The sequence below is a fragment of the Protopterus annectens genome, chromosome 4.part0 (genome assembly GCF_019279795.1).
Source record: "Protopterus annectens isolate FY-2018-M chromosome 4.part0, PAN1.0, whole genome shotgun sequence".
Classification (NCBI taxonomy): domain Eukaryota; kingdom Metazoa; phylum Chordata; order Ceratodontiformes; family Protopteridae; genus Protopterus; species Protopterus annectens.
This window is the reverse complement of record NC_056733.1, coordinates 114,840,172-114,853,268: the sequence shown is the minus strand read 5'-3', so window position 1 is coordinate 114,853,268 and position 13,097 is coordinate 114,840,172. Positions and strand designations below refer to the sequence as shown.

Below are 13,097 nucleotides of genomic sequence, written 5' to 3'. Positions count from 1 at the left end.
AATCATTCTCCACAAACACTCTGCTGTCTCCCACTTATAGTACTTTGTCCTTCTGCCACAATATTTTTCAGAATCAACTCCTTCTGCTGGTAAAATTCCATATTTACTATTAAAGGTCTTGCTTGCTTTGTTATAGCCAGGTTTGGAGCATGCATGCATTGTGTGCCCTTCAACTAGCAACTCCTGCTGTGGAGTACCAGTCCAGTTGCTTATTTGTGCTTTCATAAAATTAAAGCAGTCTGTTCCTTCCAGGTTCTCTGGTATAGCTGAAAATCGTAGGTTTTCCCTATGTGCTCTGTCCTGTAATTCTGTTATTTTTTGAAACATCTCTTCCTGAGCAGTCTCATATTCAGCCAGCCTTTTCTCTTTTTTTTTTTTTTTTACCTCTGAGCTATATCATCTCATTTGAATATCTGTTTAATTATTCTTCCATTTTTTTCTAGCTTTTATTGTTAGTGTTGATGTACTCCATCAGTGTTTTGTTTATTTTAACCAGGTCTGTATGCAGTTGTCTAATATCTTCCCGTAAGTTACTGGAAGTCATGTCTGAAGGTGGCATTGCTTTTTGCTGAACTACTACAGAACTCTCCACAGTCATTGTTTCATCCTCACTTTTTACAACTGATTTTTTTTTTCAGGTCTTCTGTATTTCTTTATTCCTGGCATCCAGGCAGTACACTTACTAGCCAGTTACTAAAATTTACCCATAAGCACAAGTCTTACTGGCCTTCTCTGCTGAGTTTGTGTTTTACACTGGGAGAGCCAGAAGTAAGCTGTTACTGTATGTGCAGCCATCTTGGAAGTCACCCTTTATAATAGATATACTTGAATGTTTTGAAGTTTTGTTGGTAGTCCTTTAAAGTTTGTAGCTAATGAATTCTAAATGCTGCTAAAATTATTTGTTTATGTTTCAGAAGTATTCTAAATTTATTTGTGGCAACTTATTCATTGAGCAGTTTGTTCAATGTTTTTATGTTGTGCTTTTTTTGTTCAGTTGTTTAGTCTGTAAATTTTTTTGGTTAATAAAAGGTACTTATTCTAAAAAAAAAAAAAAAAAAAAAAAAAGAGTAACATCTACACATGGTCTTAATCCCTGAGGCTTATTTTCTTATTTTTCATTAGCTGGACATTTTATGATTTGTTTTTTTCATTTGTAGTGCTGACTGATTACATAAGGTGTTATTCACATTTATTTTACTGCAGCAACTGAATGTTGACAAAATACCTACAATGAAGCAGTATGTGGAACTCCTTGAACTTATATGTGAGAAGACACCTCTCATTTCTATGGATATTCTGAAGGATGTGTCTGTGATTTATGCAGTACTTGGTAAGTTTTTAAAATGTCATGCCTGGTTTCAAGAAGGAAGGTAAGTTTTTAAATTGTGATGTCTGGTTTCAAGAGGCAACCTGTGGTACAGATGCAAGATATCAGGTATGCTACTTGTGAATGAGGCATTGCCTTTTTGTAAATGCACTGTACTTAGTACACGTAGGTATAATAGAATAGGCATGTGCATTTCATTGGCAGCATTGTGCAAGTCGTTGAATGGGGCTTAAGAGAAAAAAGTTGGAGCTGGGCCTGGATAGGCATCTCAATGGCAAGTGAGTCCCCTTCCTTTGACCTGTTTATAACCACCAGAGAGACTTGATGCTTAGTACACTGTGTCTTGAGTTAGGTCATGGCCATCACTTTCTTCTTACCCACAATCAGGAAGCATTGTGGAATTGAGGCTGTAGTATTTAGGCAGGCTACATGTAGTAGATTAAAGGAAAGGGTCCTCTCACCTAACTGTCATGTTTAATCATACCCTCACCTCAGGCTTCGTGCCCACTAAGTGGCGCACAGCTACAGTTATCCCACTCCACAAGGGGGGGATCCACTTTGGATCCCAGGAACTACCACCCCATCAGTCTGACGAGCCTAATCTGCAAGGCCATGTAACATATTATCCTGGAACTTATAAACAAAGTAACAAGTAGTAGCACAACGTTGCGAGTCCACAGATACGATTTATTAATACAAAATACACATATAGTTAAGCGCTTTCATCAAACAGTATGACTTCATCAGAACAATTAAAATATGAAATTTCAGGCTTAAATAACCCACAGTTTGAATTCATTGGTCTAGAAATTAACGAATCATATTTCAAACATGCCAAATCTCATGAATAATGAAACAAATAAGTCCAGCATTAAACATGTGCACCATTACAATATACATATAAAAATATCACGTTTTTATATAAAAATTATAATGCAAAAATGCAGAAGTATGAACTGTTGTGTAGAAGAATACAACAATGATATGCAGAATATTCTATTCCATGAGGATAGATATTCTCTATGCTCTAAAAATGAAATCAATATTTCCTATCGGAGATTGGATAGTTTCTTATATGAATACCTGATAGATCAGAGAATTTCGAAGGAAGAATACAACTTTTTATCAAATAAATTCCCTAGGATACCAACTATCTTTGGGATACTGAAGGTCCACAAAGATTTTAGGAAACCACCGTTCAGACCCATAGTTGCAGCCGCAGGTTCTAAGACGCATAACCTAGCGGTATATGTGGATGTAAAACTGAAACATATTGTCAGCAAATTTCTGCACTTGTTAAAGGATTCTTGGGACTTCTTGGGTCAGCTTAAGCAAGATATTTGGATACCTGATTGTTGGTTTCTTACAGTTGATGTACAGGATCCTTTTTCTTGTATTCCAAAACTAGAAGGGCTAGATTTTTTTGAGGAAGTTCTTTTTTCCCACTCCGTTTTAAAACCTGATGAGGTATCACTTTTATGTGAGTTAATGAGCCTGATTCTTGAGAATAGTTTTATATTTTTTGGTGGTGAATATTTTAAACAACTGCAGGGAGTTGCTATGGGTGCTGCCTGTGCCCCTTTGTATGCTAACTTGGTGCTTCTAGGATGGGAACAAAAATATATTTTTCAACCTGATATGTAATTTTCATCTTGCATTGCATACTACGGTAGATTTTTGGATGACATTTTTATTGTGTGGAAAGGGGATGTAGCAAAAATCCCTAGGTTTTTGGAATATATAAATCAGACTACTAGGTATTTAAAATTTACTTTTCAATATCACCAGCAGGAAATCAATTTCCTTGATGTGCAGATTTTCAAAAAACAAAACAGGTTCCTCTCCAAAATCTACAGAAAAAATACATTTTGCAATGCATATTTGCATTATACCAGTCACCACCCTATTCACCAGAAAAGAAGTATTGTAAAGGGGCAGGCAGTGAGGATAGCCAGAATGACCACTACAAAAGAGGACGTGATACTGGAATTTCAGAATTTAAGGAAGATGTTCTTAGAGAGAGGCTACCCGGGGTGCTTCATTGATTCAATACTCGAGGAGGTTGGTGACTGGTTACCGTGTACAAACCGTTACTGGGTAGCATTAATCATAAACCAGTTGATACTTTTGATTTTGTTAATACCAGGGTTGGCACTTATTTCCAACAGGCATGTATGTAGTGCAGTTTAGTCCCCTTTATTCTCAAGTTAAAACAACTTTGTCAAAGAATTGGAATATTTTCAGAACCAATCCTGAAATAATTCGGGTTCTTGGTGATGAGCCTATTTTCTCCACCAAAGTAGATAGTAACATAAAATCCTTGGTGGAGGTTTCCAGAAACTCCAATGAAAAACAGAGAAACTCATATGGTAGTAAGCCTTGTGGTAGATGTCATTATTGTTCTTATATAATGCTTGAACGTGACATCACTATTAATAATCTGAACAAGTGTCATATTTATTTGAAAAATGGGAACTGTTGTTCCAGTAAACTGGTATATCTTGCTAAATGTAATTCCTGTTCTTCATTCTATGTTGGAAAGATGGAAAGGATGTTGAAGAACAGGATATATGAGCATTTATATGATATCAAATGTGGAAAAAATACTAATGCATTATACAAACACAGTGGTTTGTGTAGAGATTTTAGTGGTTTTAAGTTTGGTATTTTGGATTTTGTCACAGTAGATGTGAGGGGGGGTGATTGGCAAAATAGGTTGCATAAGAAGGAATTGATGTGGCAACTCCGACTAGCTGCTGACCAACCCCTGGGCATTAATGAATACCTTTCAATTATGCCTGTTTTGAAGGAGAAGGCAGATTTAGTATAATACACTGGCTGTTTAGTCAGTGAGGTAATTTTTAATATGCAAGAAAGTCTTTTTTTAAAATGTCAACAGTTCATACTTCTGCATTTTTGCATTATAATTTTTATATAAAAACGTGATATTTTTATATGTATATTGTAATGGTACACATGTTTAATGCTGGACTTATTTGTTTCATTATTCATGAGATTTGGCATGTTTGAAATATGATTCGTTAATTTCTAGACCAATGAATTCAAACTGTGGGTTATTTAAGCCTGAAAGTTCATATTTTAATAGTTCTGATGAAGTCCTACTGTTTGATGAAAGCGCTTAACTATTTGTGTATTTTGTATTAATAAATCGTATCTGTGGACTCGCAACGTTGTGCTACTGCTTGTTACTCGGTTATACTTCAGCACTTCAACACCAATTGGTTAGAACTTATAAACAAAGACATTGGCAACCTTAAAACACTGGACCCCACCCAGTTTGGGTTCGTGAAGGGCCAATCTTGTCTCCTGAACCTTACTGACTTATTCGAATCAGTCTCCAGAGCCGTGGATGAGGGTAAGGCAGTCCACACAGGTTATCTGGACCTCGCCAAGGCCTTTGACACTATCCCCCACTCTGGAATCCTAGATAAACTTACTAAGCTGGGCATTAATCCCTACATCACTCGATGGGTTGCCAACTGGCTTACTGACAGAACCCACACTGTAAAAGTAGCTGATTCCAAATCCAGCTCCAGACAAGTGACAAGTGGAGTACCTCAGAGTTCAGTCCTGGGACCTCTCTTGTTTGGCATCTACTTCTCTGAAGTACAGGCCAACACTAAGGGACTCTGGCTAACAAAGTTCACAGATGACTGCAAACTAGGAGCCATTATTGAATCCCTAAATGATGTGGATACTCTACAAAAGGGCTTGACAGGAACAGATGCTTGGTGCCAGAGCTATGGGCTCAAGCTCAATGCCAAGAAATGTATAGTTATCCCCTTTGGGAAAAAACATGTACCCGTGAATTATCACGTAGGTGGCAGTACACTAAACACCAAAAGTGTGTTAAGAGATTTGAGGACACAGGTGGACAGTGGTCTCACCTTCAGTAACCACATCACCACAACAGTCAGGAAATCCTTCTATGTGGCACACCTCATCACTAAGGGCTTTTCATCCAGAAAAAAGGAGTTTATTGTCCCACTGTATTCGTCCCTCATTAGACCCATTAGAGTACAACGCCCCATTTGGTATGTACCTCTCAAGACATCTGCAACAACTGGAAAGGCCGCAGAAATACCTCACTAAAAGAATCACAGTCCTAAAGCAGATGCCCTATGCTGACAGTCTTAAAAAACTCCAGCTATTCTCTGTCACATATCGCCTACTCCGAGGCGATCTCTGCTTAACATACAAGGCCATGTCAAACCCAGAGCTGTTGAACATGCTACACTTAAAGAAACCCCAATCCCTCAGAGCCACATGCTCCAGGGATCTAAATCTTATCACAATAAACAAAACGGGCTGGAGGGATAGGTTCCTAATCCAGAGACTCCCCAGACTCCGGAATAGACCGCCCATACATGTCAAGCAGAGCACCTCTTTGGCCCTCTTTAAAAGGAACCTTGATGTTTATTTGGGTACACACAACACTTAAAAACAGCAAATTAAAACTACATTTTTGAACTGCATGAAATCACAAAAAAGCATTTTATTTCCTGAGCAGAGGGTAAGTCGTCTTATCTTTTGTATCCCCTCATTTAATTTTCAGTCTGAGTTTAACTGGAGCTTTGAAGAAAGAGTGAACAGTTATAGCACACAAAGGCTTGCTGTATCACTGAGATACTGCATTCTTGAAGTACACGTTTCAACTTCAGTTCAGGGTGTTCCATGCTGATACATGAGTAACAAGCAAACATAGCCAAACAGTGTCTTGAGCAAACATCAGTAGATAAAGGGAAGGCCTGTCAAAAAAGTTAGAAGATATACCCAATTCCTTTTCTCCTTAGTTTTTCATGCAGATGAGGATAGTTTGTACTCTGCTCTCTTTAGCATCCCCCCTGATTATTTACATTTAAGGTGACCTTTAGGCTGATGAAGCCCACCGTGGGCTCACCTGTGGTTCCTCTGCCTCGACCCAAGAAAGTCCTACTCCATATTTTGGTGTGAAGAATTAAGAACACTGTGCTACCCTGCTCATTGAAGCAAGTCATTTAGGGATGTCCTTCAAGGATGCAACTGCAGTCCTTACATATTGGGTTGTCCTGCCTCAGGCAGCCCTTAGGTTGGCCGGATTCCAAAGTCTGGGTCCGGCGTCGGCTGATGTTGCCCTTTCCCCGACGTCAGAGCGCCTGGGGTATAAAAGCGTCAGCCGACGCCATCTTCTTCAGTCTTTCTTGCCGTGCGGCGCCCGAAGCAGAAGCAGTTCGCAAGTGCCGGTCGACCAGCTCCTGTGTTTTCAGCTACTGAAGTCTTCAAAAAAGCTAAGTACCCCGTTGGGGACCTTTTCTTGCCTCAGCCGATGTCAGATAAAACTGTAAAAGTTAATAATTGTTTAACTTGTGGGAAACAAATACCTCATAAGGATTTCCACTCTTACTGCTTACCCTGCCTAGGCCCAGAACACAACGTCTCGGCCTGTACAGCTTGTGCTTCTTTCAATAAACGCACTCTTAGGCATCGGACAGAGTTTGCACAGGATTATTTTGGGGAAGATTTCTGTTATATCATGCCGTCGGAGCTTCCGACAGCATATTTACGTAAAAAAACGGAAGGATAAGGACCGACACCCGCGGTCCGCGGTCTCAGCCGACACCACACTTAGGCCTACCGCGAGTGTCTCGGTCTCTTCTGAGCCGGTTTCACAACCGCTACAGACCGACGACACCGCCCACCGGTGCTTCGGAGGCCAGCTCGGTGCCGGTTTCTGTTCTCCCCTCTGAGACCGTAGCCCAGGATATTTCTAACACCATTTCAGTGGATAAGACTACTCCAGCACGCGGGGCTGCCAGGCCTCCAGTGTCTATGTCCATTAAGGCCTACACACGTGCTAAGGCTGCCAAACAGGCTAAGTCTCTCCCTCCAAGATCTGTTTCTCTGGGATCCACTTCTGGTTCTCAAATTTTAAGTTTAGCTGAGGACCTTATTTCTTTAATTAGGGGTTCTCAGCCACATCCAGATAGAGGCTCTCAGCCGCCTTCTGTCAAGAGGCCTAGGGTTGAGTAGGTAGATCCCCAGTCCTCCGATGAGGCCTCAGGTGATTCTGCACATTCAGACTTCCAGGAGGAGGCCTTCCCGGCCTACGAGGATTCTGATGCGGAGGAATCCATTCCCTCTGCTTCTCCTCCTGAGGAGTTTACCTTTGGGGAAATGCTTCATTCCATGAGGGAACACTTCAAATGGCAAGGCCAAGAATACTCAGATTCTAGGAAAAGGTTAAGGGAATTTTTAAAGCTACCTCAGCATAGACCCTTAGCTATTCCTCCAGTTTTAAATGTTTTAGATGATGTGTACTTAGAATCTAGTGTTTCCCCTGACTCACTCCCCCCTGCTCCTGTCAAGCCATACAGGTACTACAGGGTCCCGGACACACATCAATTTCTGTACAAGGGCCATACTGCTGACCCTGAAACTATTTCTCAGGGGCCTAAAGGGGTTTCCTCCACTACTGCTAGGAATCCACTTCCTTCGGAAAGAGATTCTAGGGCTTTAGAAATGTGGGGCAAGAAAGTATATGCATCTTCCACCCTTTCTATGCGAGCATTAAATTGTCAATTTCATATGATTCAGTATCAGGAATACATGTTGGATGACTTGCAAAAGAAATTGGCTTCCCCTGAACCATTAGATAGAAAGGGGTTACAGGAATTGGTTCATAATACTCAGCAGGTTAGCAACCATTTCCTTCAGTGAGGATATGATGCATTGGAACCTTCATGTAGAGCAGCAATGACAGGTGCGGTCATATGCAGACATGCTTGGTTAAAGGAACAAACATTGCCAGACCATGTGAAAATTAAGCTTTTGGATGCACCACTAGAGAAACATAAGCTATTTGGTGCTACTGCACAAGAGGTCTTAAAGAAAATAGAGGAAAAGGCAAAATCAGTGCAAACAGTCAAACATTTCCTCCAGGTACAGCCTCCAAGATTCAGCAGGAATTGGCCTTCTAAGCATTGGTCCTTTCCAGACACAGACAAATTTCAGAGAGGCAAAAACAGACATGGCAGAGGTAGAGGGCAAACTCGAGGCTCCTACAGAGGACGTCAATGGCAGCCTCCAAACCAGAAAGGTGGGGCAGGACCTTCCACTGCTCCGCAGGGACAATCTCAATGGCTTGACTTTGACTCCGCCATCCAGGGCTCAATTAGAAGCACCTTTGGGCGGACAATTATCTTTATTCTCACAAAATTGGCACAATATTACAAAGGACAAATGGATACTGGACATAATAGACAAAGGGTACAGATCCCATTTTCATACACTACCAACAAGACATGGCAGGCCAAACCTGCCACCAAATCAAAGGGCAGAGGCACTCAAACAAATAACAAACCTACTTCAAATATGAGCAATAGAAAAGGTTCCTTCTGCAGAACAAGGCCAAGGATTTTATTCAAGACTGTTCCTTGTTCCAAGTAAAGAAAACCAATGGAGACCCATTCTGGACTTGTCCGCACTGAATACTTACCTTATTGTGCCAAAATTCAAAATGCTGACTTTACAGCAACTCCTTCCCATGCAAGGGGTCTTGGCTGGTAACTCTGGACCTCAAGGAGGCATACCTGCATGTCCCAATCAGACAAAGTTGCAGAAGATACCTCAGATTTCTTGCAGGCTCAGAGCATTATCAATTCTCAGCATTGCCCTTTGGCTTATCTACTGCGCCCAGAGTGTTCACGAAATGCCTGTCATCAGTAATTGCACATTGCAGACTTCAGGGGATACAAATATACCCTTACCTGGACGACTGCCTTATACAAGCGGACAGCCAACAAGCCTTGTTAAAAAACTTGGACTATGTCATTCACCTACTGCAGGCCTTGGGATACACAGTCAATATTCAGAAATCAAGTCTCGTACCATCCCAACAAATACCTTTCCTGGGTGCCACACTGGACACAAACACCCAGATGGCGTTTCTGACAAAAGAAAAACAAAAACAATTAACAGAATACTTCAGAAAATTAGCAACACACACCCAGATGACTGCAAGGAAAATCCTGCAGGCCCTGGGTTTCATGCCATCTTGCATTCTTCTGATTCCACACGCAAGGCTGCATATGAGGAAACTACAATGGTATCTAAAAAGTTTGTGGTCTCAACACAGCCACAGCCTGGAAGCATTGATCCCACTCATTCCATGCCTTCAAAAGGAATTTCTGTGGTGGGCTCAAGCAAACCAGATAAACAAAGGTCTGCCTTTCAGCAAGCCTCATACAAGTCAAACCATAACAACAGACGCCTCAGACCATGGATGGGGGGCGCACATGGAGGGCAGATGCATTCAAGGACAATGGACACAAAAAGAAAAGCACCTGCACATCATCCAAAAAGAAATGCTGGCAGTGATACATGCAATCAAGGCCTTCGAAAAGTTCATGCATCAGGGCCATCTACTAATAAATCAGACAATACCACAGTTATGTGGTACATAAACAAGCAAGGAGGTACCCATTCCTACCCTCTTTGCAGACTGTCAATGAATCTCTGGGATATTTCCCTACAATTGAAAATAGAGCTACAATCCCAGCTTGTACCAGGGAAGGACAATGTTCTGGCGGACAGCCTAAGCAGAAACATCATGGATCCACACGAATGGATGTTGCATCCAGACATTTTCTTACAAATAACTCAAGCATGGGGAAGGCCAGACATAGATCTTTTTGCCTCCCACCTCAATCACCATCTGAAAAAGTTTTGCACAAGGACATACCATCCTCAAGCATGGATGGTGGACGCTCTCTCCTTCAGTTGGAACTCTCTAACACTATATGCCTTCCCACCTCTTCCTTTGATGACCAAGGTGTTACTAAAGATCAAGACAGAGCAACCGAAAGTCATACTGATAGCTCCAGACTGGCCAAGACAACACTGGTACACACTGCTACGGAGCTTGACACACACCAATCCGTGGCTCCTTCCTCAATGGCCACTTCTTCTGACACAGCACAATTACAGGACACTACACCCCAGCTTGAAAACATTGAAGCTGACAGCTTGGAAGATTCCAAGACTATTCCCCAGGAAACACTTTCCAAAAGGGTAAAAGATATAATCCTGGAGGCGCGCAGACCTTCCACTAGAAAAACATACTCAGCAAAATGGAAGAGATTTCTTATCTGGAACAGCAAAAAGGGTCAAGACCCATCAGTGATGAGCATTCCACAGATCCTAGAATATTTGGCTGAAATGCTCCACAATGGCCTTTCATATTCTTCCATAAAAATACATGCTTCAGCAATATCTGCCAAATATAACACTGATCCGCCTGTATTTTCTCACCCATTGCTAAGACAGTTTCTAAGAGGTATAAAGAACATCAACCCTCCAAGGAAACCACCAGTGCCTGCATGGGACCTCAACTTCATGCTGGAAAAATTAACTCTTCCTCCCTTTGAACCAGCAGCATCTTCAGAGTTGAAATTTCTGTCTTGGAAGACAGCTTTCCTTCTGGCAGTAACCTCAGCAAGAAGAGTCTCTGAGCTACAGGCCCTTATGGGAATACAACCATTTCTCATTTTTCATAAGGACAGAGTTTCTTTGAGAACCAATCCGTCATTCATGCCAAAGGTGGTATCCAGGGTGTCCCTGAATCAAGCTATTCACCTGCCTACCTTCTTTCCCAATCCTCAAAATAAAGGAGAGAGACTTCTGCACACCTTGGGACATACACAGACAGTTGCGCTACTACTTGGACAGAATAAAGTCTTTCAGAAATTCTGACCAGCTTTTTGTAGCTTGCGCTGCTGGATTGCAGGGAAAAGCAATTTCCAAACAGACAATTTCTAAATGGATTGGAAACTGCATTCGATTCTGCTACTCTTTTCATGGAAAAACTGTACCAGCTGACATCAGGCCACATTCCACCAGAGCTACAGCCACCTCCACAGCCTTTTTAAGAGGAGTGGCAACAAAGGACATTTTAGAAGTTGCTACATGGAGCTCCGTGCATACATTTTCCAAACATTACAACCTGCCTTTATATTCAAGATCCAGAGCAGGGTTTGCTTCTGCAGTCCTGCAGGGCATTTTAGCTACACCTTCTTTGTCTTAGTGCCTACCACCCCCAGGTTGGCTATGGTATTCAACCCATATGTAAGGACTGCAGTTGCATCCTTGAAGGACATAGTACAGTTTTGTACCTACCATAAATGTAGATGTCCGATAGGTATGCAACTGCAGTCAGGTTTTCCCTCCCACCTACCCCTCTTTGGTATTCTTTTGGGTTTCTACCCCTCATTTTAGCTACTTGGGGTAATCTTTTATGGTGTATTTGTTTTTATGTTGTTGTACTTGTCTGGAATTTTTTCTCTATTTTCAAAATTTAGCCTTCCTTAGAGGGCATCTGGCATCTGGGGCAAGAAACACTGAAGAAGATGGCGTCGGCTGACGCTTTTATACCCCAGGCGCTCTGACGTCGGGGAAAGGGCGACATCAGCCGACGCCGGACCCAGACTTTGGAATCCGGCTGACCGAAGGGCTGCCTGAGGCAGGACAACCCATATGTAAGGACTGCAGTTGCATACCTATCGGACATCTACATTTATGGTAGTTAAAAAACTGTACTTTCTTATTTATGCCACTTAGATGTATGCATATTCTGCTGTCCTCCTGCTGTTAAGGAGACTGATGTTGTTGATATACCTTGCTAACTGGGAGGGATATCCTTACCATACGTACTAAGGCAGAGTTTTGTGTGATTTCTTCTGTCCAGCAGAGGTCTGAAAAATCACAGCACAGTTGCACTTTACTACCCTGTAAGAAGTCTGAGGCTTAGAATATTGTGGGTGAAAGGACCCCCCCCACACACACACACACCTTCATTTAGCAGCTTGGATCCTTTTATCATTTTGTATCATTCTCTCTGTGGAGAAACTGTCAGGCTTACCTGATTTCTTGAGTTTGAGGTGGAGTTGGAAAAGAAAGACTTGACACTATTTCCCAGTGGGGTTTTACATAGTCTGCTGTAATTTTGATTGTTCGTGTGCTGTAACTAAGTAACTAACAGGCTTGTTGCAATTCTGCAGTACCTCTTCATGTGGAAGTCCTCCTTTATCAAACCTCGACAGATCTTGTTCAGGATTTAAAAAGTAGAAACCAGCACGACAGCAGTTGAGTGCCTTTATGCTGTTAGGCCATCTTTTTTTAAGAAGTGGTTCCCTCACTGAATGAGAAAGGCCTTTTGAGTGTGAAACATTGCTGCTTCCCCTAATGATGCTAGTTTAGTCTTCTGAGAGGATGACTGAACTGGCTCAGCTGTCCTAGAATTAGACTGCCCTCTCTCTCTCTCTCTCTCTCTCTCTGGACAGCCGGGTTGCTGATTTTGCTGTGACATGAGCTTGAACTGAAGTTTAAATCAAACAAACTGCAAATTAAATAAATGTGTACTTCAAGAATGCAGTATTGCAGTAATACAGCAAGACTGTGTGTGTTTTAATTGATCACTCTATCTTCAAAGCTCCAGTTAACCTCAGACTGAAAATTGAGGGGATACATAGGATAGGGAAACGTACATCTGCTCAGAAAAAAAAAATGCTTTTTGTGTTTTTATGCAGTTCATGTAGTTGTAGTTGGACACATTTGCAGATGTAGACCTAGCCCTGTCAGAGGTGGCACTTCTCCTTGGGGGACTAGTCTCTCCATGCAGAGCTCTTGGACCTGGACCAGGCTGTGTTTCTCAGAGGCCACACCCCCCAACTATATATTCTAACTCCAGGGTCGCACTACAGTGAAGAATATTCCA

General features: G+C 41.8%; 1 protein-coding gene across 1 annotated transcript in view; it reads left to right on the top strand.

Moving 5' to 3' along the window:
• The window catches only part of LOC122799218, a 1,108,404-nt gene that overhangs the window by 166,863 nt on the left and 928,444 nt on the right, over nucleotides 1–13,097 (top strand). The window contains exon 4 of the mRNA XM_044068137.1: nucleotides 1,204–1,330. Coding sequence (XP_043924072.1) covers nucleotides 1,204–1,330 — 127 coding nt within the window. The remainder of the gene's footprint in view (nucleotides 1–1,203; nucleotides 1,331–13,097) is intronic.